The sequence below is a fragment of the Sturnira hondurensis genome, unplaced genomic scaffold (genome assembly GCF_014824575.4).
Source record: "Sturnira hondurensis isolate 20B ecotype Veracruz unplaced genomic scaffold, ASM1482457v3 Scaffold0021555, whole genome shotgun sequence".
In the NCBI taxonomy this organism is placed as follows: Eukaryota; Metazoa; Chordata; class Mammalia; order Chiroptera; family Phyllostomidae; genus Sturnira; species Sturnira hondurensis.
In genome coordinates this window covers 1,610,804-1,638,783 of record NW_028094186.1, presented here as the reverse complement: position 1 = coordinate 1,638,783, position 27,980 = coordinate 1,610,804, and the positions used below count along the sequence as shown (strand labels likewise).

The 27,980-nt window shown below is 53.9% G+C and overlaps 2 protein-coding genes across 6 annotated transcripts; one reads left to right on the top strand and one right to left on the bottom strand.

Annotated features, from left to right (window-relative positions):
* Positions 1 to 283: 283 nt before the first annotated feature.
* LOC118977753 (uncharacterized) lies at positions 284 to 5,417 on the bottom strand. Of its 5 annotated transcripts, XM_037032800.1 has the most exons (5): positions 5,141 to 5,417; positions 4,155 to 4,224; positions 1,164 to 1,271; positions 885 to 969; positions 284 to 666 (listed from the first exon to the last, which is right to left on the bottom strand). In XM_037032800.1, the coding sequence occupies exons 1-5, from the start codon at positions 5,391 to 5,393 to the stop codon at positions 658 to 660; spliced, it is 525 nt and encodes a 174-aa protein (XP_036888695.1). In that variant the 5' UTR covers positions 5,394 to 5,417; the 3' UTR covers positions 284 to 657. The 5 variants fall into 5 exon arrangements, 3 of the variants coding, with proteins under 3 accessions (XP_036888695.1, XP_036888693.1, XP_036888694.1); XR_005064596.1 differs by having other exon boundaries at positions 284 to 969; positions 1,164 to 1,239; positions 5,141 to 5,274; XR_005064597.1 differs by having other exon boundaries at positions 284 to 969; positions 1,164 to 1,236; positions 5,141 to 5,274.
* Positions 5,376 to 27,980, top strand: LDLRAP1 (low density lipoprotein receptor adaptor protein 1). Its single transcript, XM_037032796.1, has 9 exons — positions 5,376 to 5,479; positions 13,014 to 13,156; positions 13,980 to 14,092; positions 16,067 to 16,181; positions 21,788 to 21,860; positions 22,212 to 22,298; positions 22,903 to 23,027; positions 24,439 to 24,473; positions 25,962 to 27,980. The coding sequence occupies exons 1-9, from the start codon at positions 5,392 to 5,394 to the stop codon at positions 26,104 to 26,106; spliced, it is 924 nt and encodes a 307-aa protein (XP_036888691.1). The 5' UTR covers positions 5,376 to 5,391; the 3' UTR covers positions 26,107 to 27,980.

Genomic DNA, 27,980 nt, shown 5'->3' with positions numbered 1-27,980 from the left:
CAGCCTGTCTCTCAACTGGGGCCCCAGGCCTGCTCTGGTTCTCTTTCTGCTCAGTGCAGTCACACCCAGAGGCGTCCTGGAGGGGCGCTGGTGCTGGGTGGTTCACAAGAGCAGACTATTAGATATTCAAGAACTTTGCAAGCTGGTTGTTAAATTTTTGATAACTTGAAATTGGCCATGCATGGTAGGTGTATTTACACCATGGAAATTGGCACCAAAATTTTTTTAAAAATAAATAACGTTTGTAAGATACAAGGAAAATGACCTAAAAAAAGAAAAAAAATCCAAGATAGAAGCCTTTTTTATTACGAGGTCCATAACATAAAATTACTCTATCAAATTGCTCTATAACTTCACAACCCTTAATTTCTGTATTCAATTTGATAGAGATGGGCTTGTCCAGTGATCTTCATGACAGCCAGAGATTTGGGACAAATCTTCTAGTAATAGCTACATCCCATCTTGGAAACGAAGACTCGGTTGCTCAGAGAAGGTAAGTGGCCTGCCCAAGACGACACAGCTGGTGGTGGCAGTGCTGGAATTCAAAGCTGCGGCCCCTGCCTTGTCGTACCCAATCCATCTGGCAGGTGCAGCTCAGTCCCTAGGCGGAGCCCCTTTGGCCAGGCCCCTTTGCCTTGCCCTCCTCTTAATACAAGGTCAAGAGCCCTGAAACAGAAAAATGGAGCCAAAATAAGAAGGGAGCTTCCTTGCTCAGGGTCCCACTGCAAGCGGGTAGCAGAGGCAGCCGGCCTCCAGGTCTGCTGAAGCCAGTCTGTGCTCAGTTTTGCCGCTCTGGCTGCCTCTGTGTCTGTGTGGTGACCTCCAAGACAGACAGTGCCAAGGAGGACAAGGGAAAGAGAGGCAGGAAGAGGCAGGGGACTCACCAATTGCTGGCAGTTACACGGTGCTTTGTCGTTCTTAATTAGCTCAGCAGCTCCATAGTCAGTGACTTCCCCGTGGCTGCCCAGGCTGAAGAGAAAACAACCGCTGGTCCTACCCCGGATGGCAGTTTGGCCCGGCAGGGGCCCCTCAGGAGCACTTCCCATAGCCCTGTAGGTGCTGCTGCTTCCCCAGCCGCAGAGAGTCATCCACTTGCTGGGCACACTCGGAGAACCAGAGGACAGAACTTAAGTCACATGCTTGAATGTGTACTGGGCACCCACCTCCTCTGTGCCAGGCACTGGTCAGCTGATCCAGGGAACACTGGGGCGAATGGTGGTCTCCAGGCATGCTTAGCTGCTGGGGCAGGCAAATAGGTTCCACAAAAAGCTTTGAAAAAAGAATGATAGTGAGAGTTACTATTTGCTGAACTCTTGCCACATGCAAGGCACTGGGCTAAGCATTTCCCACATATCCCACAGAAGCCTTATTGAAGCCTTCTGAGGCAGGTATTATTCCCATTGTGCAAATAAGGAAACTGAGGCCTGGTTAGCTAAAGTTGCATATATATTGTATACATACAGAAGATTTCATTCTAGAACCGAGGCACATAGAACTTCAGGGTCAAATGTTACTGCCTAGGAGTGTGCGTGTGTGTGTGTGTGTGTTGAGGTGGGAAGTGAGGTGTGTGGGTAGTTGTGACTGGGAGTACTGGGGAGGAAGCCAACTAGATGTTCTGGGCAAACGCAGGGAGGCTGGGAGACTTGAAAAGGCAATCTGCCTGGATGTTTCTGGGAGAGCAAACAGCATGGAAAGGGTCTTAGGAGGGAAGGGTTCAGAGGCAACTGTTGGGGCTGCTGGGTGAGTGGGCAGGAGAGCCCTGGGGATGGGGTGAAAGGTCAGAGCCAAGTCTAAGCATGAAACCCCTTGGGCATCTGACTTACCAGTAACTCAGGCTACCTCTGCTTCCCTGGGAGAAGGCTGCCGAAGACCTGGGCCCAAGAGGGGTCAGGGTGGCCTTACCCCACCAGTAGGGAGTAGGGGCGGGTTGCAAAGGGGTGAGACTGGATTACAGGTCAGACTGGCCAGGCTGATTCCAACCGCAAGGAAACTGCCTTCCCTGGGGGCCAACCAAGAACTGTGATAACAACCACCCCATCTTCACTGTTCATTCTGGTCAGGAAGGTGATATGAGTTTTATTAAAACATGTAACATATATTGCACTTATTATATGCCAGGCATAATTCCAAAGACAAACTGAACATTAACTCTTTTATCCTCACAACCACCCATGAGGTCTTGTGTAACTCTATTTATTTATTTATTTATTTATTTATTATAACCCCCATTTTACAGGTGAGGAAACTGAGACCTATAGATTTAAATAACTTGTCTAAAACCATAAAGAAGCAGGAAGCTCTGGATGGGTGGCTCGGTTGGTTGGAGCACTGTCCCATGCACCAAAATGTTGCAAGATTGATCCCTGGTCAGGGCACACACCTCTGTTGTGGGTTCAATCCCTGATTGGAGCGTGTATGGGAGGTAACCAATCAGTTTCTCTCTCCCATTGATGTCTCAATCTCTCTCTCTCCCCTCACTTTCTCTCTTTGTAAAATCAATAAAAACATATCATCAGCTGAGTATTTTTTAAAAAAAGAGAGAGAGAAGGGGAGGCGGGGAGATGGGATCCCAGGCTTCAGTAGCCATGTATTTAATCACTGCGCTCTGCTAGTGGGGGCGAGAGTATGTACTCTGCTATAAAAACTCCCATCTTATCGATGGAAAAACTGAGGCCTAGCCGGATAAAGGGACTGACTGGCTCATAGGGCAGTGGGGAGGACACATCACTTGAGGAAAGCAGGGTCCTGATCCTCACCCAGGCTCTTTCTCGGTCCCTACGGTCCCTACTGCAAGTCCAGTGACAGCTGCTGAGAAGCCGACAGTCTGTTAGCTCCCTGGCACCCACTGTCTCCCTGGGGTCCCAGAGGGGGATAAAACAGTAAGATTACAATTTTGACACCATTTTGTTAAAACTTTTTTCCATAGCTCCCCCTCCCCTTCCCGTACTTTTTTCTTTCTGCTTATAAAGGATAGATGATTTTTGTAAAAATTTTTAGAAAAATCAGATAAGAAAAAAAAAGAAAAAGAAAAGTCATCTTAAAATTCCTTTAACAATATTGGCATATTTTCAAGATTTCTTTGCTCCCTCTCACATTTTTTTAGAAGCATTTGAGCTGAGAGGCAGGAGACTTGGTGTCTGGTCCCCGCTTGCTGTGTGACCTTGGGCAAGTCCCTGTCCTTCTCTGGGCCACATCTCACCTGTGAAATGAAAGTTTGGACATGCTGACCTCAGAGGAGGCCCCTTGTAGCTCTGACCTTCTGTTTCTGCTTGTTTCTGGGACTGGCAGAAGGGGCACTAGCAGGCTGCCCCTCTGCAGGGATGCATGGCTGACAGCTCACAGCAAGTCACCTCCGGGCGGATGCGGTGGCCCTGAAAACAGCCTTCATTGCAGGCACAGCGTTCCCAGGCCTGCCTGTTTTACTGGGCCCATATGGTGCCCCCTGCCAACCAGACGTCACCAGCTGCACTTCAACAGCCAGTCCTGGGTGATTGCTTTTCCAGGAGGCTCCAGAGCGTTCTTTCTACTGCTCCAGGACCCATCTGGCTCGGGGTAAGAGAGCTAGGGGGACTTAGCCCTGAGCACGTACCTACCCATTTCCACAGCCCTTTGTGGGAGAAGACAGCTTGGTGTGGTGAAAGCTGGGGAGAGGAAGGGTAGGAAGAGGGGGGAAAAGAGAGGAACGTTGACTTTATTCCAACTCCATCTGGGTCTCTGGCGAGGCATTCGGGATACAGAAAGGAATTGGGAAAACTTAACTGACATCGAAGGACACAAAGTCTAGTCAGGGTGAGGAGAGTAGAAACAGACAGCAGCGACACTGGCAACGCCATAAGCTCAACCCTGTAGAAGCCTAACCAATGGGTGGTAGTCAGGGAAGGCTTGCTAGAAGAAGCAACTTTGTAGGTGAGTTCTCGTGTTATCTAGTCATTACAGACAGCCCTGGGGAATAGCTTCATTTTTCATTTGTAAAAGTTGCCCCTTTTACCAATGAAGCTCAGAAAGGTGAGTTCACACCCGCCAAAAGGAGACAAACCATGCTCCAACCTGTGGCACTCCACTCTGGCTCCTGGGCCTGGGTTTGAGTTTGATCCCAGCCTCTGAGTCAAAGAGACTCTCAGTGAGCACTTCTCTCCTGGGCCTCAGGCTCTTACCTGCAAAATGGGTCTATTGCTGGCTGCAGCATTGTTGCAGGAGCGAAGGACAGAATGGCTGAAAAAGCACCTAATTTATAAACCAAGAGAGGAGATGTCAACAAGGACCCCTACCCAGCTGGAGACAGCTCTGCGTGGTCTTTCCCCAGACACAGGAACAGACACAGGAACAGGACTCCTGCCTTCTAAGCCAGGAGCAATCCCAGAGGTTGAAGCTTGCCTTTCTGAAGCACCCCCACCTAGAAGCAGCCAGAATAGAGTATATGTGCTCTTCTTTGACTCTTTTTGGTAAAGCCTGACTGGATGACACAGGATCCTAGAGAGACTTCTAAATCCTGGAGTTAGAATATCTGTGCTTGAGGAATTCTAGCATCCATACTCCCCTCCAAGTGCCTCCTAGTCAGTAGAACAGGGCCTGGGTCTCTGTCAAGCAGCACCTGGCCTTGGCAGAGAGAGGAGAGGGATCACTAGCGACAGGATCCCGTCTCATTTTACAGATTAAGACTCACAGAGGAAAAGGACTTCCTGAGGTCACACAGCAAGTCAGAGCTAGAGCTAAGGCTTCTTTCTCTATACCTCAGAGCATAACGCCCAGACCATATCTCTTCGAGGCTACTTGGGGAGTGGGGTGAGCATGGGGTGGCCGAGGGTGCCCGGGTGACACATGGGAGCTGCCTGGGTGCAGCTGCGCTACTAGAATGCAACTGGTCTTGCTAAGGCGAACTTGTACACCCCTTCCCCGTTCCCAGCGAAGTTCTACAATCTCCACCTCCCCTTCTAAGCTTCCCACGGCCCTGGCCATCCTCTTCCTCTTGAACATGACCCTTGTCTCTGGACCTCAGTCTCCCCACTTATGAACAGGTTTCCAGGTACTCCCGCAGAGAGGAAGGTGGCGGGAGGACCTTCAGACTCCTACGGGGTAAGTAGTGAGGTTGAACAGGAAGAAAGAAGAAAAGACGGCTTTCCTGGGGCTTTCAGCTCCCTACCTGACGGACGCCCTTTGTCTGGACAGCCTCGGGGAGCAGAGGCAGCGGTCCCTCGAAGAGGGGCGGGGTTGAGCTGTCGGGGGCGGAGTCCTGGGCGGGTCCTGCCCCGGCCCTCGCCCCGCCCCTTCGGACGTCGGTGCGGAGCTCGCGCTGGGAGAGGAGGAGCGCGGAGCCCACGCGCCGCCTGGCCGCTGCGGAAAGTTTTCCCTGACGGAGTTTTGGCGGCGGCAACCGCGGCGGCCGGAGCGGCCATGGACGCGCTCAAGTCCGCAGGGAGGGCGCTGATCCGAAGCCCCAGCCTCGCCAAGCAGAGCTGGGGGGGCGGCGGCCGGCACCGGAGTGAGTGTGTGCGCGTCCGCCGGGGCCGGGCGGGGGCCAGGGGAGCGGGTCAGGCCGCGCGGATCAGCTTCTCGAGGGCTCCCGGCGGGACAGGCGGGGCCTGACCCGCTCCCTGAAGGGTTAGGGGTCGCCCGGGTTCAAGTTGTAGCTCCCCTCCCGTGCCCATTCCGTGCCGGGGGCGCAGAAGGGACAGAAAGCTGGAGGAAGAGACCGGAGCTCGGGGCCCCCAGGTGCAGGCGGCTGTCGGAACGGGGTTCTAGGTCAGGAGGAGGGACCTGTGCGCCCCCCCACCTCCCCACCTGTCCGCCTCGGACTGCCGAGGGATGCAGGAGGATCCGTGGGAGGGAGAGTGCGCGCAGGGCTTGGAAGTATGCCCCTATCCCCTCACCTCTGCGCCCCAGCTGCGACATTAGTGGCCGGTTGGAGCCCACTTGCCCCCTCCACCTGTTCAACCCAGGAGATCATCTTTTGACTTCGGGCGCCCAGAAACGGTCTCAGGTTTGAGCTTGGGTTCACAGGTACCTACTTGAAGTTGGGTCGAGTTTAGCCTATGATCTCAGGAGATACCACACACTAGGTCATTTAGATCTCTATGTCCCCTCCTCTAGCCGAGTCCAGGTGTGGAGGTTGGCCTCCTGGCTGCTTTTGAAACCTGTTTTCTCTCGCACCGTCCCCCTCCCCCGGGCTCCCAGGGTCCCTGGGCGCCCAGGCGAATTACAGGCTCGACACCACCTCTCCCCAGGGCGTCTGGGAGGCTGGGAGGGGCCTCATCCGGCCTCTCTTCTCTCCCCGTCTCGAGTTACTCTAAGGGAACCCGTCACCTGGCACCTTCCCCGGAGGCCTGAGAAACCCATTCTAAGTCTCTTCTTTTTCCCTAGGACGCACCAGGTGGCTTTCCTGGCAGATATAAAGCCAAAGCCCGGACTTGTTCACACTCCCACCCTCTGCCAACCACCTGAACCCTAGCCTCTCCCCCCACCAGGAAACCACTGACACAGTCACACCCCACCCCCTTTCCCCTGCTTTCCAGGGGAGCCGGAGTTCCCTCAGCCCAGGAGTGCCAGCGTGTCTGGGCCTAGAGAGCCCGCCCTGCCCCTCCTCTTGAACTCCTGTTCAGGCTGTGGCAGCCTCCTAAACCGACACTGGCATTGGGAACAGAGGCTGGTGCCTGTGGGTGGGGGTGGGGTCAGAGACCCGTTAGGGCCAGGCCAGGCATGTACCATCTTCCGCACTTAGTGACTCCCAAAATAGCCCCTTTGAATATTTGTGGAATTTGACCAGGACTTTTGAGAATAATGAACTGTTCCAGTGGGGGAAACCCTGCCATTTTCTTCTGGGACGAGGGAGGGAGGGGGCGCTGGACAAGTCAAGGAAACTGAGAAGTTCCTCTAAGTCTGGGGAACTTGAAATTTGAAATCTTGATTGGTAGGAGAGAGTTTCTCCTGCCTGCTCTGATCTTGGACAAGCCACTTGTCCTTTCTGGTCCTCAGCTTCTTTATCTGTAAAACGGGGATAATTTTTTTTTTAGATCTTCACCTGAGGATTTGTTAATTGATTTTTTTAGGGAGAGAGGATGGGGGAGAGAATGAAAAATTGATCCTGTGTTTTCCCTAACCAGGGATCGAACCCACAACCTATGTATGTGCCCTGACTGGGAATTGAACCTACAACCTTTTGGTGTAAGGCATGATGTTTCAACCATCTGAGCCACCTGGCCAGGGCAGGGTGAGAATTCTAACCTGACAGGGGTGTTGAAGAGGTTATTGATAATTTTGCCTCCTTCTGGCGTCTAATTGGTGGTTTCCTTCTCCCCACTCCCCTTCCCCCACTCGTTATGTGTGCCTCTCGCATGACTTACTGGGTTGGAGCAAGTTTGGGGGGTGGTATCAGAGCCTGCCTGTACCTGCAGAAGAAAGAGCAGAGTCCCCCTTTTCTACAGACCCCCCAAAAGCCCAGAGTGCTGTCCTGGGGCTTTCTAGACCAAGAATGGTCTGGGTCGAATCCCCATCTGCCCATACGAAGTCTCAGTTTCTTCGTATGTAAATTGTAAATAACCTCAGATTTTTTTGGTGGGGCTTAAATGAAATCGTGTTTTGCCTGGCACAGAGAAAGAATTTGATAAATGGTAACTACTGCTTTTGTCATTTAGTGTTTTATACAGTGTTCTTATTTCTGCTACTTCATTTGCTCCTGTGAGGTGACAGCAAGGATTCTTATCAGGCCCATTTTAAAGATACAGGAACAGAGGCTCAGGGAAGCGTTGTCACTGACCCGACACAGCTTCCGACACAGCGTCTGAGAGGCAGTGCTCCCGAGCCTCGGCCCTCGTGTCTTTTTACTGTGGCTTGGGGACTCTGGCCACGGGAGGGGCTGGTACAGGCCCCATCCCAGGTTGGGCTTGCAGCCACAGGATGGAGAGGGAAGCTGTGGGGTGTGTCTGGGGTGGTGTGTGGGGGCAGCTTGGCTTGGGGTGGTGTCCCAGTCAGGCCTTGGGCTCAGACCTTGAGGGCCTGGTTGTTTGGGGGCCAAACTGAAGCCAGTAGAGATAAGGGTACGCTTGACACCTGCTGCCAGCTTTGACCTGCTCCTCGCCCCTCAAGGTCCCTAGCTGGGGTTGGCATGGTCATTCTTTTATTTGTGGAGAAACTGGAGCCCAGAAAAAGGAGGCAGGTTACCTGAGGTCACACTGCAAATTCAGGGCCCCGGGTTTCTTTGCACTGGACCTCACAGCCTCCTGACTTCCATGGAGGATTTTCTCCATCTCCCATGTGTGGCTTCCCCGCATCTTTTCGGGAACCGTAAAATTACTATCTTGGTCCCTGGCCAGGGATTTTCCTTTCTCCCAGCTGTCTGGAATAGTGACCCACTCTGGCCCCTCAGTACCCTTTTCCCCAAGAGGGTCCTTGTGACCCTCAGGCTCCTGTGTGGGTCGTGTCAGCCTATCAGAGAACTCCATGAGAACAGCTAAAGAAATAAGAGGCGTAGATTCAACCAAGCTAGTTCACGGTGGTAGATGGGGGTGGGGGCACAGGATCTGTTCACACTTATTTTTAGTATTTACAGTAAAAGATACAAGTAGCCCTGGCTGCTGTAGCTCAGTGGATTAAGTGCAGGACATCGAACCAAACAACTGTGGTTCGATCCCCAGTCAGGGCACGTTCCTGGGTTGCGGGCCAGTTCCCAGTAGGGGATGCACAAGAGGCAACCATACATTGATATTTCTCTCCCTCTCTCCTTCCCTTCCCCTCTAAAGATAAACAAACAAACAAGTAAATAAATAAAATAAAAAGGTACAAGTAAACCCTCAAACCTTAGTATTTGTCGAGCAATGACTGTGTGTCAGACACCGAGAGATGGGCTGGGGAGTCTGGTGAACGAGAAGGTCTCCTTTCCGGTAGCGTTTACCCTGTGCTGGGGGAGGCAGGCTGACCGGCATGCGAAGGAGTAGTCTGTTGTGGGGGGGTGGTGATTCTCTGAGGAAAGGTGAAGCAGTGTTGGGGACAGCTTCCTTACATAGGGTGGTATCTTCAGTTGGATTCTTCTAGAAGCAGATGCTGAGACAAAGATCTGAGCACAAGTCGTTTATTTGGGAAGAGGTTCCAGGAAATGCTAGGAAAAGCAAGTAGGGAAGGGCGTCCAAAAAGCGAATACTGTGGATCCCCTTCCCACTGTGGGTGGGCAGCCAGCACGCCATCCTGTGGCGAGCTCTGGGAGGAGGTGGCGAATGCGTTCTGCAGTCAGTCTGTTTGGGGGCAGGGTCGTCATGGGTGGGTGCAGGGCTACTGGGCGTGGGAGCTCTAATGCCCCAGTCTGCATGGGCATCGGTGTCTCCAGCAGCCAGAAAGCTGCAGGCAGGGAGTGGAATGTCATGTTGGATGTGTGGAAATGGTACCCACCAAGGAGATAAAGGTGGGCACTGATAGTGTCAGTGCAGGAAGTCAGGGAATACCTCTAGAGAAGGTGGCTTTGGAACACACGGGTGAGTACGGGGAGGGAGGAATCTGGGAAAAGCATTCCAGCCACCGGGAACAGCAAGCCCAAGGCACATCTGACTGGAGGCTGGGATTCTCCTTCTCACAGGTCTGACAGAGGACGGGTATTTGGCTTGAAGGAGTCAGATCATGTACTGGCCACTGAGGGTGAGCCTTTCAGGCAGTCCTACAGGGCAGGATGTCCGCCCCTCCTGGGCTATCCCAAGTCCCCTCCTACTGCCTTACGTAAGGAGGGGCTTGGTGGGCTGCAGGAGTGGGCAAAGGGCCCGGGCTGTGGGATTCAAGACCCAGCACTGTCAGTTACCAGCCATGGCCAGGCTCCTCTGCGCTTCTTCACCTGTCAGACGGGAACCCTAGTGTCTCCTTGACACCTTCATAAAATACTGCAAATGGCTGTGTGTACATTAAAGCTCTTTGCATTTAACCCTTGGAAAGCCTAGCTCACACTTCAGTTGCCCTTGGTATATACCAGGCATGGTTCTAAGCCCACCTCATTTCTTCCTCGCCACAGCCTTAGGCGTAGATAAAGTTATCATCCCCGTCAAGTGAGGGACAGACTGGGGAAGTGGAGAGACTGTGAACCCCACAGCCTACTCCAGACCCCGTCATTTTAAATTTGCTCTTGATAATCCTAACAGCCTCCGAAATTCGCCTAGCACTTTTCACATCCTGCACTTTTTTCTGACGATGTTCCCGAGGAACTGAGAACCCATGTGTCAGAGAAGGAGACTGTGGCCTGGAGAGGCAGCCACACCCCAGGTCACAGCAGAGCCTGCGTCCTCTTCTGACCTCTAATGCGATGTCACTCAGAGGGCTCTGAGGCCATCTCTCCTCCAGGCTGGGGAAGACTGCAGGCCGGGCCCCCCGCCCGAGGTTGCCCCGGCCCGTGGGTTTGGCTGCCACTCTGATGTTCCGATACCAGCCAGGCCAGGGCACCGGGGGCGGCAGAAGGGGCACAGGGACACCCTGCCCAGCTCTGACTGCTGGGCAGGGGGCCTTAATGAGGATAGGGCACATGTTTGCAGCCTCGAGTTAGACTGGGCATATGGTCTGTCCCCAGCTAACTCGGATAGCAGGTCATCTGTAAAACTGCAAAGTTAAAATAGCCTAGTCATTACCCACCACAGGGCCAAAAATAACCCGGACCGGAACAAGGCTGTGGACTTAGGCCTGTATTTGTCTGCCGGCCTCTGGGAGCTCTTCCTGAAGCCCAGCCTCCTCCTGGGAAGGGGCCTGTGGCCTCCAGCCTACGTGAGGTGGCTGGACAGTGAGCAGGGCTGGCATGGTGGTTAACCCTGTCTCTGTCTCTATGGTGTGCTCTCAGGTTCTGGTTTCTTGGAGAAGGCGGGCGTGAGAGGCCATACACCTCGTCAAAGAGATGAGTCATGCCCAGGAGTATAGGCGTGGAGGCTGGCTTCCCTGGAGGAGAAGGAGGATCTCTGCGGGTCCTGGGAGGGCGAGGGGTTGGGAGGTGGGCCAGGGAGAAGTAGGAACAGCAGCACTGGGCAGGAGTGCACCTTTCTGTGCCAGTTTCCCGGGGAGACAGGGATGGATGCCCTTCAAGAGGAAGACGTGTGGTGTGGAGGCAGCTGCTTGACTGTGGGAGGAAGAAAAGGAGATCCACGCTCAAGAGGGGCAGAGGCAGCCCGCTGACCAGGGGTTGGGCCGGTAGCAGGCACGACTCCTGGCGGGGCCTTCTGCTGAGCACTTGACATTTTACTACCTCATCGAAAGTCGGAACAGCCCAGCAAGTCGGAACTGTTGTTTTCTCCTACTTTATGGATGAGAAAACTGAGCCTCAAGGATGGTAATGAACTTGCCTAAGTCTACTCAGGGTTGGAACCAGGGTGTTTGTGGCAGAGAGAACTACGTGAGCAAAGGCACAGAAGTGAGAAAGTTAATGTTACCTCACGAGGAAGGAGTGCTGCGTGGTTAGAGCTTTTTCTGCATGTCAGCACGTGTGTGTGAGTGTGCAGGGGTGTTGTGGGAGAGAAGACTGGGAGCCTATAACTCCCCCACAGTCACTGTAGGAATTGCCTATAGTGGGTGGGAGCCAGGGGCCCTTTACTTGTGTGACCTTGCACAAGTCCCATTCTTCTCTGGGCTTCAGTGTCTTCTGTGAGGGAGGGGTTTGGCTGGAAGGTCTCTGAGGCTGAGGAGTGGCAACCAGTCTACTCAGGCCCTCTTCCAGGGGACCACAGAATCGGGAAGGGGTCAGGCCAGGGGAGGAGGAATGCAGAAAAATGTTGAGCATCTCCAAGGTCAAGGAGGGCTGGGGAATGTTTTGACAGCAAAGAGGTCGTCTGTGACCTTGGCAAGCTTTGGCCCTTTGGAATGGAGGGAGCGGAAGTGGCTTTGGAGATAGGCCAGGAAAGGGCTGAACCAGAGGAAATGGGAGAGTGGGGACATGAAAATGGTGGTGATGGGGGGGATGTTTGCCATAGGGCAGTGACGGACAATGAGATGCACAAGGCCACTGCTGACTGGCATTGCCTGCCTAGAACCAGTCCAAAGCCTGGAAATTAGAGGGAATAGAGAGGGCTACAGTTGGTTCGCAGTGTCTGCCAGGGACACAGAAGACAGACGTGGCAGCACACACTTTGCCGTCCCTGCTTGGTGGGAGTTGTGGTGGAAAGTGGTGGTCTGGGTGGCCACCAACAGAGGAGAAGCCTTGGGAGTTAGGAGCTGCGGGAGGAAAGACCTCCGGCCCTAGGAACTTCCCTCTGACCCTTTGCCAACATTAATCTAGTTTTCCTCATGGGAAGATAATACTGACTAATGGCTAGGTTTGGGGCTTTAAACAGATAGATAGCTAATTTGACATGTTACTGGTCTTTTGAGCCGAAGTTTTCTTATCTGTGAAATGGAAATTAAAAATGCCTGCTTGCAAGGTGGCCATAAGTATTAGAGATAATGGTAAGAGCTGCTGCTTTGTGATTATTGCCGTCTGTTACTTGGTAGCTCTGTTTTATCCTGGTGGCAGTGGCGGTTCTGGTTTCTTCAAGAGGAGGGCCCATATCTGAGTGACTCCTGGGCTCCCTTTCCTCGTATATGAGGCTGTTGTCTGATGACTCTGTCTCTCCGAGCCTCAGTTTCCTAATCTCTAAAGTGGAGATAATACCAACTTTGCAGGATTGCATTGAAGATTCAGTAGGAAAGTGATATGTTTTACCCTCAGCATTGAAGTTGAGTTTAGGCTTTGGACTTGAAAGCATGGGTTCGAATCTTGGCTCCTGTATTTGCTGGCCCTTTGGACTCAGTTAGGTGATTTTGCCTCTCCAAGCCTCAGTGTCTTTGTAAGTGGGTGTAATAAAGTATCTGCCTTCTAGGTCCTCATGAGGGTTAGGGAGAACATTATCTGTACCATAGTGCATGGTACATGCAGGAAAATGTTAGTTTGGCCCTTTATTAACTATAAAAATAACAGCAGATGGGGGGCCTCACCATCCCTTGCTGGGTCTCCTGGGAAACGGGGGCTGTGAGAGTTATAGCTGGGGTGAGCCTGCCCAGCAGGGCCTGAGGGCCTGTCCTCTCCCTCCCAGAGCTGCCTGAGAACTGGACAGACACTCGGGAGACATTGCTTGAGGGGATGATCTTCAGCCTCAAGTACCTGGGCATGACACTGGTGGAACAACCCAAAGGCGAGGAGATGTCGGCAGCCGCTGTCAAGAGGATCGTGGCCACGGTGAGCCCCAGTTGCGGGAGCCAGGGCCAGCTTCTTTCTGGAGTGCTGCTTGTCTCCTGTTTATTATCCCAATTGGATGTGTCTGACCTGTCCCTGCCCTTGAGTCCCCTTGCATCTTGCTGAGGGACTCTGGGAAGGGTAGCAGTTGGGCTTGCAGGGGGAACCCTGGTTAGTGCCCTCCTCTCTAGCAGTTGTGGTCATGTCCTGCCCCAGCCGCCCCTCCACAGCCCAGACTCCCTGCCTAATGGCTGGTGACATTGTGCTAGAAAGGGCTGGGAAGTTACTGTCACCCAATCACCTGCTCTGGGGCCTGAGGGGCAGGTTAGTACAACAGGCCAGATTTTCCCTTCTCCCGCTCTGAGCAAACATAGGCCCTGTAAATTCACCTCCCTTGGTGGTCTCAGACCCCTTAGCTTGGGCCCTGGTGGGGTCTGTAGGTGGAGCGGAGTCCCCAGGAATCTTCCTGCTGGGTTGTGATAGTGTACTCAGTGCTCAGAGTCTGAGGTCCCTCCCAGCTGTGTGTCCTTGGGCAAGTCCCTTAACCTCTCTGACTCCATTTCCTCCTGGGAAGAAGCACTGTTGCCCGTGAGGATGCCTCGAGGTCCAGTGCTTGGCAGACAGCCGGTGTGCAGCGAGCAGCAGTTGTCTCTTTCTGTGTTAGAAGAAGGTGGTGGCCGAATTGTCTTCTAAATCACGGTTTCCGGTCACCTCAGCTGAGGCCTCACACGGGCCTGGAGTCTGGGGCTTGGAGCAGCTAGATGAAGCCTTGAGGGTGGGTCCCAAGTGAGGCAGGCAGGCACCTTTGACCCATGTCTGCCCCAAGGCCAAGGCCAGCGGTAAGAAGTTGCAGAAGGTGACTCTCAAGGTGTCTCCACGGGGGATTATCCTGACCGACGGCATCACCAACCAGCTCATTGAGAATGTGTCCATTTACAGGTATGCTCAGCATTGCCCCCATTCACTCTGTCACTTGGGGCAGTAGGCGGGGTGTCGTCTCTGAAGAAAGGCTCTGTCACTCCCTCTCTGAGTGACTGCGGAGCCTCAGTTTCCTCATCTGTAAATTGAGGTGGAAACAGATCCTGCCTCACCGTGCCGTAGGGAAATGTGGGTGCGCAGCTCCTGGCTCACATGGGCGCATGCTTAGATGGCAGGTGCTGCTGTCCTGCTCACTGGTTGCAGCAGGCTGCTGAGGCCTGATCAGGACTGGGAGCCATGCCCTCCCACCCACCCAGGCATGCTACTGAGTCAGGCTTGGAGCAGAGAGCTGCAGAGCCATGGTCCTTTCCCTCTGTGGTGAGTGCAGCAGTCCTGCTCTGCACTTCTGGCCAGGTGTCCAGGATCCCGCCGAGTTAAATGAGGCGATATCTGAAGGCAGAGTTGGAGGCCGGAGTGTAGATGGTATCAGTTGGAGGAGGGGGGATCCCTGTTCATGAGGAGGCAGATCCCAGCCCTTGGAGCCTCAGGCTCTCCCCTCCTCTCTTAGCTGGTCAGCTGTAGGATTTCAGAGCTGGAAGGGACAGAGCTGGAGATGCATGTTATAAACGAGAATCTCAGGTCCAGAGAGGGAATTGCCCAGGGCCTACAGTGAGGTAGTGGCTAAGCTGGAACCGGGACACCAACGCCAGAGTTCTGTCCAGCCAGCCCTGGTCTGCCAAGTAGCCCTCTACTGTATTGCTTTGTCTCTAAGCAGGTGGCTTAGCTGGCTGGAGCACAAGCCAGTTCTGGGGTGGGGAGTGGGGTGGTTTGAGAGTTTCTGGCTGGTATTTTTCACCTTAATTCTGTCTGCGCCTGATTCCTGGGTGAGGTATTAGACCCAGCCTTGCCCTCAAGGAGTTTCCAGTCTAGGAAGGAATGGAGGGAAGGAAATAGGAGATGGGGTTTAGATGTTTCCCAAGAGGAAAGAGAAGGAGGGCCATGCCTGGGGAAAACCTGGGAAGGCACCAGGTGTCAGGCTGGATGGAGAAGGGTAGTCACCTGCCTTGGGGGGTCTCAGGTGGTGTTATTGCCTGTCAGTGCCTGTGGTTGAAGCTGGACCCACACTGGGTAAGGGAGTCTGCTGAACTCCTGTCCCCATTCTGGGCTGCCAGTTCCCCTGCTGACTGAGATTCTCGGCATGACGAGCCAGCATGGAGGGGTTAGGCAAGGGAGGCGAGTGCTGCAAGAGGAGGGAGCTCCTGGACCCACTGGGGCTCCTGGTCCGGCCATCCCCATACACCCTCACCCTGCTCCCAGCTCTTCCACTTCGTCTAAGCTCCAGCAGAATCTGTTAGATTCAGTCACCCTGGGAGGGACAGGCTTAGAACTCTGCTGACCTCTGGTCAGGGGCATGATCAGAGGGCAGGTGGGGGAGGGGGAGGCCAGGTAAAGGGCCCCAGTGGGTGGGCAGTGTCCCGCTTCCCCTTCCAGCTGGTCCCCACAAACCCTTAAGAGGTAGCATGGCAGTGCTTGCGGCCTCCGGAATCAGCAGGTGAGGTCAGGTCTCAGCTCTGCCACTAGCTTGGCGGTCTAAGACTGCTAGCTTCAGTGTTCTCGTGTGAAAAGGGGGAGTAATGATAGAACCCAGCTCAGAGGGCAGCTCAGCAAGTTGATGAGCTGATATCTGAATGTTGCCTGGTATATAGTGAGGGCTCAGCTATTGCAGTTTTGGGTAGAGAGAGAAACTGCAGTTATTCAGTAGAGCAGAGAAAGTGTTCCTCCTCCTGCTTTCCCCCAGTCCTTCCTGTTTAGCCTGGGTTGTCGCCTGCCACCCCCACCTTGCCTTCCCCCATAGATAGCCCAGGATGCCAGGCCCAGAGGCCAAGGCTGGCTCTCTGAAACTCAGGGGAGAGTTTGGGTGAGAGCTATGGGGTGTCCTGGATGTTGCCAGGCCCCTGTGCAGGGATCTGGTGATATTTTCCACTTGCCTTTCAGGATCTCCTACTGCACAGCGGACAAGATGCACGGCAAGGTGTTTGCCTACATCGCCCAGAGCCAGCACAGCGAGAATCTTGAGTGCCACGCCTTCCTCTGCACCAAGCGGAAAGTGGTTAGCGGGTGGGGCTGGGACTTGGGCAGGCTCTGCCTGCCTTGGCAGTCTGTCCTTCGGGGCCCTGTCTGGTGGGGAGGCAAGACCAAGGTGACACATCACTGAAAGTATGAAATCCCTGGGAAACCCACGTGGGTGGTGAGAGCTGAGAGCACCAGGACACCTGACACAGTGGGCTGGGAGCAGCGACCAGCCCGTGTCCCCAGTGAGTGCCCTGGGCCCCTTCCTCTAACGTGATTTGTTGGATTTGAGATTTGGGGGCATCCCCTGTTAGTAGTATGGTCTGGAGGTGCAGCGCCTTGTAAGGATTAGTTCTTGGAGATGGGTGATCAGAGGGTCCCAAGATGAAGGGCAAAAGCATTTCCTGGGAGGCTTGGCTTCCTGTGGCCAGAGTGGGGAGGGAAAGGGCCTCTGTTTTGGTATGTTACGTGCTTGTTTCAGTGGTGGGCTTTAAGGTATCTCAGTTAATACTCGCAGCAGCGCTGTGAGGTGGGGGCAGTTGCTCTCTTCATTGTTTCCATTTTAATTTTTAATGGGAAAACAGACTCAGAGAGGTCAGCTGTCTTGCTGAAGATGACTAGTAGCCGGGCAAAGCGAGGGCTTAAACCCGCGTTTCTCCCCGCCCTGCATGACTGTAAGGAGCCAGGGACTCCTGGCCCCACATCCAGGCCACCCCCGGCCACATGTACCAGGGATCAGTGGGAATCTCCGTGGGCTCTGGGCGTGGGAACTTTGGGGCAGGCAGCTGGAGCAAGTGAACCTTTGGTGTTGGAAACCGTTGTTTTCAAGGCTCCCGAAGTCTGAGCATTTGCCCTGGAAAGAAGTTCTGGACATGTATTGATTTTAGTATTGGCCTCTACTAACCTCTGTGTAGGGAGCCCAGAACACCAACCAGTCCCCATGCCCTCTGGTCCTGGGAGCCAAGGAGACAAGATCTCACCCCTCCCCTGTCGTCAAGGCCATCAGTCTTTAACCAAACCCCAGACTTCCTGCTGCACCCATCAGGCATGCTTTAGATATGTTTCCTATTGCTGCTGTAAGAAATTACAACAAATTTATTTAATTTTATTTTTTATCTTTGCCTGAGGACTTTTTTTATTGCTTTCAGAGGGGGTGGGGTGGAGAGAAACATCCATGTGAGAGAAACAGCCAACAGCTGCCTTCCTGTGTGCACCCCTGACGGCGGTGACTGTTTGGTCTATGCAATGACGCCCCGACCACCTGAGCACACTGGCCACTGCAAACTTAGTGTTTAAAAGAACCCCGATTTACTCTTGTATGGTTTTGGTGGTCAGAGTCTGAAATGGGTTGGCAGGGTCGTTTCCTTCCGAAAGTTCAGGGGCAGATACGTCCCCTCGCCTTGTTAGCCGTAGAGGCCACTGCATCCCTTGGTTCGCGGCTCCTTCTCTGGCCTCCGCATCAGCAGTGAAGCATCTGCCAATCTCTCTGTTTCCCTCATCACATCGCAATTTCTGACTTGGAGCCTCCTACCTCCCTCTCATAAGGCTCTTCGAGATTAGGCCCACTGGGTAATCCAGGATAATCCCCCATCTCAAAATCCGTAATGTAACCGCACCTGTGAAGTCCCTTTTGCCTGTGTGAGGTGAACTGGTGGGCAACATAGAAAGGAACCCCTTGCCCCCTACCCTGGGTGGGTCATGGGCATCTTGCTCATTCAGACGTCCAGGTAAGAAAGGGTGGGGATGTAGAGACTGCGGGCCCCAGGCCAAACGCTCACAGTTTCCAGGGATTAGGATGGGGATACCTTTGAGGGCACCATTCAGCCAGCCCCCAGTCTCACTACAGGAGGAGACAGATGAGGGCCTGGTCCTAGCTGATGTACTTACTGTGTGACCCTGGATAAGACCCTACCTTTCTCTGGGCTGCTTGCCCATCAGCAAAATGAGGAGGACACCTCAGGGACCTCCGGGATGGTTCTGAAAGGCCGCGGTTTCTTTTTTGCACCTTTTTTTCCCTGCAGACTCGGTGTCTCCATCCACTTACCCCGTGCCTGGTTGATGCCAAGTCTCTGAGTTGTGGTGGCTTCTCCCGGGATAGTGGACTCCTGGCTTTGTTTCTTATGAGGCCACACTGCCGTAAAAACACAGGCTCATTGTGTACCCATTGTTCGTCTTTTCCTCCCCACTGACCAGAGCAGGCACTGGGCAGGGCAGCTGGCACGGCCATTGCTGCAGGCTCTGCCAAGGCAGAGGAGGGGGACGACGAGTGGAGCTCCCGAGACGCTGAGGCTTCTTCTGGGAAAGGGAGGTTGGGGGTATAAGAAAGCGGATGCTGGCCCAGTGGTGAAGGGAGGCCTGGTGCAGGTCCAGAGGCCTTTAGATGGGGCTGATCAAAACCAGCCTGCCCCAGGCAAGAGGTCAGCGCTGAGGTAAACAAGCCAGCCACTGCTTCATGCTGACAGCGGAGTCCTGATCGGGCAGGGGCAAGAGCTCCTGGGACATCTAGGCTCAAATACTCATGCTTCTTAGCAGGTTCTCATCTGTGTCAGGGATTTCTGGCTGGGTCACACCTCATCCTTCTTTTCTTCTCCCGCCTTTAGGGAGGCCTGGGGAAGCCCCTTGAGGAACTAGCCCAGCCCAGGGTGGTGTAAATAGGACCATCTGATGCAAGGATGTGGTCCCTAAGGCCTCAGCTGAGCCCAAGCTGGCAGTGTGTAGATGGCCTGATGGAAATCCCAAGATTCTTGAGGCTTGGTGGATGTTTCTGCGGAGGAGGCAGCTGGTGAAATGGCTGCCTCGAGGTTTGCTGGCAGGGACTCCCACGGATGTTTGCTGCTGCCTGTCCTGGGCTAAGCCTTGTGTCGGGTGCCAGGGATCCAGGGAATTGGCTGTGGAGACATAAACTAGGCAGTCGGGGAGAAGAAGCTAGATTCAGTAACAGGGGTCTTGGTTCTAGCTGGAGGTTATGAAGTCTCGCTGGACATCAGCAAGACTCTCAGATAAGGGGCATTTTTAATTGGGCTTCGAAGGGTGCGTATAGGAGGAGTTTGCCAGGCAAGAGGATGGGGGTGGTGAGAGGGTGAGTGCCCTCCAGCACGGGAATTAGTGAGTGCCAAGAAAGACACGGGTGCAGAATTAAGTCGAGTGATTGGTAGTTGAGGATTCAGATGTCACTGGAGCCTGGTGGGATGACAAGGTAGAGTCATCCTACAGGGGAGCCTTGAATTTGGATGTTGACTGAGTCCTCACTCCTTTTGGCCTGGGGCCCACAGTCTCTAAGTCCCCACCCTTACCTGCACCTGATGCTCGTGACCCATCCAGGGTAGGGGGCAAGGGGTTCCTTTCTGTGTTGCCCACCAGTTCAGCTCAACTCAGGCAGGTCCACCCCCAGGCCTCCCTTCTCCAGTGGCCCCTGTCCGGCATGGCCAGGATGAATCTCTGCAAACGTTTCCATTTCCCAACTGGGAAGCCTCAGCAAGCACTTTGGCCTCTAGGCTCTGAAGTGAAGGTGAGCCTTCGGTGTAGGTGCACTGGTAGTGAGCAAAGTAATACCCTAATCCTGCCCCGGGCAGGGCAGGGTGGAGCTCTTCTCCCTCACATTTCTTGGGGAATCCTTTTGTGCAAAGATTTATGCTTCTGGGTCAGCAGAGTGATAAGGGACTCTGAGTACCGGGCTACAATCTGGGATCCTGGGGTTCTAGCCAGTTCTGCAGCCCTAAACGAGACCTGGCCCCACTGAGAAACTAACAGCCTGGTTACTGGGAACAAGACAGGGACATGAACAACTGGGCAAAGTAGAACCTGGTTAGGGTAATAAGATAGACCCACAGGCCAAAGGCACTGAGAGGAATAGGCATCTGTCCTGTAGCGTCAAGGAAGACTCCCTCCTTCCACCCCTCTCCCCTTTCCCCTCTCCCCTCCACCTGTGGGCGGGCTGGAGCCGTCTTTTCTTCTTATGCTGCCCAAATTCCTGCAGCTGCCCCAGAAAGCAGAGCCCAGACCCCTCCCAGTCCCCGCCCAGCCTGGGCTTGCAGCCACCTGGTACACCTTCAAATCTTGGGTTATATTTGGTTTAACTTTCAATTCAGGAATTCGGGGTGAAAGGGCAGGAATGTATGCAAATGAAGAAGCAGATTTATGCAAAAATGCTATTAGGCTTGTGCCCACAGATTTTCTGGAGGCAAAAATAATGGTGTTTCCACCTCCCTGCCACATTGGGTGACCACCCCTTGCTTGGGTGTATAGTGGTCTGACTTGGGCGTGTAATTAGTCCATATTTTTAGTTCATGGGCAATTCTCAATGGTAACTGGGTCTATTAAACTTGATTCAGACGTGACAGCTTAAATTGTAAACAGCTGTGAAGAGTTTCATACTTAATTACCATATTTAAGTTTTGCCATAAAGTGCCTGTACTTCCATCAAAAATGTAAATGATGGAGACATTCAAATGAGATTTTATACTTCGTGAAGTTTAATTGGCATGGATCAGTCAGTTTGTTTAGGGATTTTAAATGAAAAAAAAAAACGAGTTTTAAAGGCAGTAGCCACAGATTCATTTCTCAATTAAAGTAAGTTGTCTGGCAGAGAGGAAGGGAGTGTGGCAGAGACTGGTTCAGCCTGAACTTGTCCTCTTGAAAGGGTCTGTTGCTCGCTTCCTGAGGCCCGGGGTTTCAGGAGGAAGCTAGCTGTTGCTTCCAGCAGTAACTATGAGCTCTGGGACTTCCACTTCCAGAAGCTGAGCTGCTTAAGTAGAACCAGAGAGGAAGGAGTTAAATGTGGGATGGGGGTGGGTCTTGGCTGGAGTGGGAGGCCTCAGGACGCCTGCCCCGTGGGCAAACGCAGTTCAGCCAGCGTGCTGCCCTGCCAGGGCTCCGGGGGGCTCAGGGAATCGGGCGATTCTTGCCTTTAGTGAGCGCCCAGATTGGGTGACACAGGCATGTAAGCTGGTGACACGAGAAAGGGGGTGACATTTGAGTTGGGTTTGAACAGTGGATGGGAGTTCCCAGGGATGAAAGACCAAGGTGCGGCCCCTCCTTACAGGTGGGTTATGGCACTGAATGGTTTTGGTCTCCTGCCATGGGCACTCATTGACATCTTGCTTTTGCCAGGGAATGTGTAAGCCTCCAACTGCCTCTCTGGGATTCAGCTATAAGCCCTCTGACCCTTGAGAGCACTAACCAGTCTGACCTTTGCCTCTGAGGCTGTGACTCATTCAGATAGTGGTCGGAACCTTTCCAAGTCTAGCTTTTTTGTTCTTTAATTTCAAGGGTTAAGTAACTGTGTGAAGTCCTCAAGTAATTAGGCAGGGCTTCTCAGAGGAAGTAAGCCCCATAGTTAATTGAATTTAGGAACGCCCAAGGAGAAGGGAAAAAAGCCATTGCCAAGGTAGGGGCTGGAATGAGGGTGGGACCTTGGCTAGGCTACAGGTGGTGAAGATGGGGTCCCAGCTGTCTGGGGAGGGGTAGTAGCTACATGATAACCCTAGCTGCTTTGTGACCTGGAGGGGCCGGGACTCTGCCTCCATCTATTCGGCATTTCGGAGCCGTGGAATGGAGCCAGGGTGGGCCTGGCCAGCCTTTGGTTCAGGCTTGCTGTTACCCGCCTAACACCGCACCTCTCCCCTGACCCCACTTCCTGTTTTGCAGGCTCAGGCTGTCACCCTCACGGTAGCTCAGGCCTTCAAAGTTGCCTTTGAGTTTTGGCAGGTGTCCAAGGAAGGTGAGTCTTGTTCACAGACATCATGGGTAGGTGGGGGTGTAGAGGGAGCGTTGAAGAAGGCTGGCAGAGCAGTGTAGGTGGAGAGAAGATGGCAAAGGCCTGGACTGACTCTCCCCTTTGTCGTCTCCCTGCTTCGGGACTTTGGACAGCTTCTTTCACCTCTCCAAGTCCCAGCGTCCCTATCAGAGGAAGTGGGAACAGCTGTCTCTCCCCCAGAGGTGCTTGTGGGGATTAATTGAAATCTGCAGAGTTCCTTTCCTTCCCGCTGGAGACCTAAACTTGCCCCCTGAGGTTGGCTGCAGCCTGCCCCGCTGCCCGGCAGCTCTACAGCGCTGTGCCTTGCTCCCACAGAGAAGGAGAAGAGGGAGAAAGCCAGCCAAGAGGGAGGAGACGTCCTGGGCGGGGGCCGCTGCGACAGCACCCCCTCATTGAAGAACCGTGAGTCTTGGTTGGGGGGCTGGAATCAGCTGTGTGACGTGGGGTCTGCCCTTCATCCAGAGGCCTCCCTCCTGGGCTGGAGCAAACTCTTGGTTTTTAAATTTTTTGTTGTTGTTGTTCAAGTACAGTTTTCTGCCTTTTACTCCCTTCCCAGACCACCCCACCCCCCATAAATTGTTTTGTTAAATAAATAACACATGGTTGTTACAGAGAAATTAGAATATGTAAATAAGGGGAAAGTGTTACTCATTGTGGTGCATGTTCTTCCAGATATGTCCCTGTGCAAAAATAAGAATATACGTATATATCTCTCTGTGTATATTTCATATCATGTTGAGGGATTTCTTTAAAAACCTAACACTTGCTGTGGGTATAAAGGTTGCAGCCTAAACCAGTAGTTGGGGGGAGGTTCTCATGCTGTAGGTGGGTGTCCAGCTGCTTTGGGAGGTGCCACAGTGGGGCTCTGGGTGATAGGCCTGGGAAAGGCCATGCCCAAGGAGGGAGTCAGAACCAAGGCAGCCCAGGAGGCTCCAGGATGGACGAGGAGATGCCCGGAGATCGGACACCCCTCTCCCACTGACACATCTGACCGGACCCCTCATAGTGGTTGCCACGGGGAACCTGCTGGACTTGGAAGAGAAGGCCCCACTCTCCACAGTCAGCGCCAATACCACTAATATGGACGAGGCGCCGAGGGCTCTAGCCTTGAACAACAGCAGTGTTGTCTGGGTGAGTGTTCCTGTGGCCTGGTGACCCCCCGGGGTCCAGTGGGCCTCAGCCTGGTCCCTGGATGAGACTGACGGGTGGTCCAGGGCCTGGCGCCATGACCTACAAGGCATCTGAGAGGGCCAGACCCAGCCTAGTAGCCCCCAGGCTCAGGATAGGGGGTGAACAATGACCCCTTTGAACCGAAGGCTGTGTCCCCAACAGGCTTGCCTCCCAGCACAGCTGTCTCCTCACAATGCCCGGCCTCTTGGGCTAAGCAGCTCAACCCACCAGCGGTCGAGCCAAAGGCTCCCTTGTTCTCTGGTGGACTGAGTCTGTTCCTGACACTCCCCTCTCAGCCCTCTGAACGCGGAGTCTGCAAGATGGGCAGTCAGCTGTCGGCCCTGACTTGCTCTGGGACTCAGGGCGAGCCTCCTGACCTCTGGGCGTCTCGGATTTTCATCCCTTCAGTGAGGGCGCGGATCTCTGTCTGCAGAAGCTCCTAGAGGAACCCGATTTTTTAAATTGAAATAAAAAATTTTTTCATTTGAAAGTAATTTCAGACTTATAAAAAATGTTACAAAAACAATACAAAGAATTTTTGTTCCTCCTTCCTCCAGATTCCCTGAATCTTAGCATCTCATGTGGCCACGTCACAGTGATCAAAATCACGGCAGTAACACTCACGTGGCGTTATCATGTAATCTGTAGGCCTCATTCACATCTCTCCACTGGTCCCCGCAGTATCCTTTTTCTGGTCCAGAGTCCATTACCTAATCACACATTACTTGTCATACCTCTTCAATTTAAAAAATCTGGTGCGTTGGGGGACATGAAGAACTGTCCAATCCTGCTGCCCGGTGGGGGCCACCCGGCGTCCACTGAGCAGGCGCTCTGAGCCTGTCCTGTGCTGTCTGGAGCCGCCCTTGGCCCCTGCCCAAGCCCTCAGAGAGACTGTGAAGGGCCCTCCCCCATTGTTTTCCCACCTAGGCAGTTATCCCTTGAGCTTGGCGTTTGGGCTGGGCTTTTGGAAGCGAATGAAAGCAAGGAAGCCTTCCCCACCCTCTTCCCCTGTGAATCTGAAAGCCTTAGTAGGCATGTGGTCCAACCCCTCATTTTATGGAAGGAAAAGCTGAGTCTCAAAGAGGAGTGGTGACTTGCCTGAGGGTAAGTCGAGTAGTGACAGAGCTGGGAACTGAACCCCCCCAGGTGCCCTCCCCGTTCCGCGTCCCCGGTTTGGGTCCCTGGGCCGAGATGTGGGCTGGTGGCAGTAGCCGGACGGCAGGCCTGCCCGAGCCTGCTCCTGCAGGCTCCCGCTGGGCTCCGCCGCTTGTGTCTAGAGCCCCTGTAGCTTACCCGGGGCTGGGGCAAGTCCCAGCTGTGAGCGCGGGCTCCCCCTCCTAGGGCTCATACCTCCCGCTTTGTTTTCTCCCAGGAGCTGGATGACGACCTGGATGAAGCATTTTCAAGGTAACGTTACCTGGGCTCCTTATGCTGGGAGAGGAGGCCTGGGTTTTGTGGGCTGGTCTCTGGGGCCCTTGCCATGTTTGAGGACTCTGACCTTCTCCAGAGTAAAAATCTCAACTTGAATGCCTCCGGGGGGTGGGGAGTTCACTCTCTAGGGTTGGCCAGGCCTGCTAGAAAGCTCTTGCCGCTAAGTCAAAAACTGTTCCTAGTGGCTGCTTTACTGTCAGCTGAGCTGAGCTGAACACACTGCTGTAGCTCAGGCTGATTTTTCTCTTCCTCCACCTGGTGTAACCTTTAAAAACTAGCTTTTTTGCAGGCTTTATTTCCTCCAAAGGTTTTACATTTATGGAGAGGGCAAGGGAGAAGGCAGTGCTTACTCAAGCCCATGAAGCATTGCATAGAGGAGGAATGTCAGGCGCAGCAAGGAGGTATTTTTGCCTCCCCTGAGGGGCGGGCATTTCCCCGTCTTCTCCCAGGAGCCATCCTTGTGGTCACAGCCGCCTTTGGCTTGGGAAAGACCACCGAGAGGGCTGAGGAGAGACCTGGGCAGCCCTGGGCCTCGAGTCAGGCCTTCCTTTCTCCCCTGGGACACTCAGCAGCCCTACGTCCCTTTCCCTCCTCCCCAAGCCCTTCCTGCCAGAGTCCAGGGGCGGGGGCACCTGCGGCTCCTTCACGAGACCGGCAGAGACGGTCTTGTGGCTGTTTCCCTGTTTCACTGGCCGACTACCACCCCCTCATTTGAAGACAATCTTTCATTTGCTTTTTCCAGATTACCTGAGTATCATGTAGCCTTTTACTAACAACTTTGAAAATCAGCACAGCATTAAACAGGAAACGATATCACCCTGTGGTCCCACAACCCAGACTTTGGGGCTTCATTGGTGCTGATCCTGTTCATGTACATTTTTTTGCATTGATCAGTTCGTTGTATTTGCACTTGGGTTCCTGATTTTCACTTACCACAGCGTATCAGGAGCGTGTCTCCAGGCTGTTAGAGGCCCCTCATTCATGGGCTGCCTCACATTCTTTTAAGGGCATGGGCCGTAACTTACCTAACTCCCCTCTTCTCCCCTTACTCAGGCTGTCTCCCCTTTAGGTTCACTGTTGAACACCACTGTGTCGAACATGGTGATAGCCAGTAGTTTGTCTAATCACAGTTGTGCCATCCGCCTCCCACGTGTGTCCCTCTCGCTGTCCTCTCCAGTGTGGCCTTTGTCCCCATCTTGAGCATTTCCTGATGGAGCTGGGGACGGTGTGGGTGGCCTCTCTCTGGCAGGAATGCCACCACCGGCCCCAGTTTTCTGAGCCGTTTGACCACAGGGTAGACTCCACCTCTCCTGGCATCTGGGGCTTCCTCCTCTGTCCCTGTGCCCTGCACTTTCCACTCGTGCCCTCTCACTCCTGACCCTGGTGCTGGTGGGGCCGGACTGGCCACTCGGTCCCCACCAGCCCCTTGCCTGGGCCCTCAGCTCACACAGCTCTGCCTTCCAGGCTTGCCCAGTCTCGGACGAACCCTCAGGTCCTGGACACTGGACTGACCGCTCAGGACATCCATTACGCCCAGTGCCTCTCGCCTGTCGACTGGGACAAACCTGACAGCAGCGGCGCTGAGCAGGAGGACCTCTTCAGCTTCTGAGCACCCAGAGCTGGCGGGACATGTGACCAAAGCCACCTGTGGTTGGGATGGGACAGCCTTAGGACCCCCAGCCACCCTTTTCCCGTGGGCAGCACTGTCAGCCTGCAGACCAAAGCTGCAGCCAGTTGAGCAAAGGGAAGGAGAAACTTTTTTTTTAACCCTGCTCTTTCTCTAAGAACTGAAGGATGCCTTGAATATTTATTCAGTAACTTCTGGTTCAACTCGGAAGCGGGTTTTGTGTCAGGCACGAGCGCAGTGTCATAACCAGCTTCCTGCTGTCTCTTAGGCGAGCTCCACCCTGCTGTGGGTGTCTGGACCATGACCAAAGCCTTTCTTGCCCCTTTTCTCTAAGGACCCAGTTTCCCTGGAGGTGGCCCCGCTCCTCAGTGAAGGTAGTTGGAGCATTCGTTCCCATCGCCTTTAGAGCACGGGGGCGCACCACAGCCTCGGAGAGGGCTGCAGCCTCCAGCTCATCTGTGCAGGGGCCCCGGCAAGCCTGGGCTTCAGCTCCTGGCCCCGGGGCCCTCAGAGGCAGGGGGCAGCCCCTGACCAAAGACGACACACAACTGGCACTTTAAAGCACACACAGTAGGTGTGGCTCCTGGGAACTGCTCCATGGTGCTGCATGCAAAGAGCTTCCCAGCTGCCCTTCCACAAGAAGGGGTCCAAAGTCCCGGTGGGTGGTCCTGTCAGTGCTTTGAACAGTGTGACCAGCTGCCTACTGACCCCCAGAGTCCGACCGAAACGGTGGTGATCACCTGTTCATGACCGCCCTCCATCGGGGCCCCCCACCCCCCTCTCCCCCAGCGGTGAGCTGTGCTCATTCTTCCGTGTGTCTGCTTGTCCCTGTGTGTGTGTTCCTGAGTCCCACCTCCCCTACTTCCTGGGGCAATGTGTGAAACCTCACGCCCAGATTTGGGGGAGAATATTCTGTTGCCTTTTTATGGATGAGAAAACCGAGGCCACCAGCGTGGGAGGGGTAGAGCCAGACCTGATGCCAAAGCCGCCTTCTCACCTGCGCCTCACACAGTTCACACCTCCGTTCCTCCAGCTTTGTTGTCCTCTCAGAAACCAAAAACCCCAGCTATTTTCTGACCAAAACGTGTTTTGTAACAAACCATCTGGTGCCTTTCTGCAGAAGGGGCGTGAGCCTCCACGCCCTGCCAGCTCTCTGGTTGCTGTTGATTTCCGCGAAGATGGAAGTGTTTGAAGTCTGTTAATTCGCAGCGTTAAACAAAACCAAACTCTAAGCATCCTGATATTCTGACCCTGGGTCGGGACACACAGGCAGCTGTCTGTTTTCAGGGTCTTCCTTCCTGCCTCCCTGTTCGTCCCCACGGGCTGCCCACAGCCTGGAGTGCAGCCCAGCAGCCTCCAGGCCTGGCTTTGCTGGCCTCAAGTACCTTAGTGCTTGCAGTTGGAGCGGGTTTCACCAACCCAGGGATAACGCGCACCGCTCCTTAGCATCGACCTGTCTAACAAGCACTTGAACCAAAACACAGAGACGCAAGTGCCTGGGTGCAGGGCGGGGTGGGATTTGTGAGTCTGCATCAGAATGTAGGCGTAACTGCCTTTCCTTGCCCAGCTCCTGTACCCCTGCTGCCCTTCCCAGACCTTGGTGGTGGCCCCCGTGTTTGTCACCAGGCAGCCAGGGTCAGTCCTGACACACGCCGTCCTTGGCACCAGGGTCCAGGAGCCCCAGAAAGGGCCAGGCCATGTGTGTGAGTGGGGCTGTGGCCTTCACTCTGGTCTCCGGCCACCAGCGGTCATGTGCTCCCTGTAGGTCTACAGATAAGTCATGCTTTTCTTTGTGTGTTGTAAAGGAATTTTGAGTGAGGAAAAGAACAAGTAATAAATGTCCTCTTTCTGAAACA

Bases quoted from the DNA above. Each gene is read 5' to 3' on its own strand.
- LOC118977753 (XM_037032798.1), bottom strand. From the start codon at position 5,393: ATGGCCGCTCCGGCCGCCGCGGTTGCCGCCGCCAAAACTCCGTCAGGG. The intron at 4,225-5,140 runs GTAGGGAGCTGA...TTTATAAATTAG, and splicing joins AGACAAAGGGCGTCCGTCAG to GTGCTTTTTCAGCCATTCTG. The intron at 970-1,163 runs GTGGGTGCCCAG...TTTTCTCTTCAG, and splicing joins CAGTGCCTGGCACAGAGGAG to CCTGGGCAGCCACGGGGAAG.
- LDLRAP1 (XM_037032796.1), top strand. From the start codon at position 5,392: ATGGACGCGCTCAAGTCCGCAGGGAGGGCGCTGATCCGAAGCCCCAGC. The intron at 5,480-13,013 runs GTGAGTGTGTGC...TCTCCCTCCCAG, and splicing joins GGGCGGCGGCCGGCACCGGA to AGCTGCCTGAGAACTGGACA. The intron at 24,474-25,961 runs GTAACGTTACCT...TCTGCCTTCCAG, and splicing joins CTGGATGAAGCATTTTCAAG to GCTTGCCCAGTCTCGGACGA.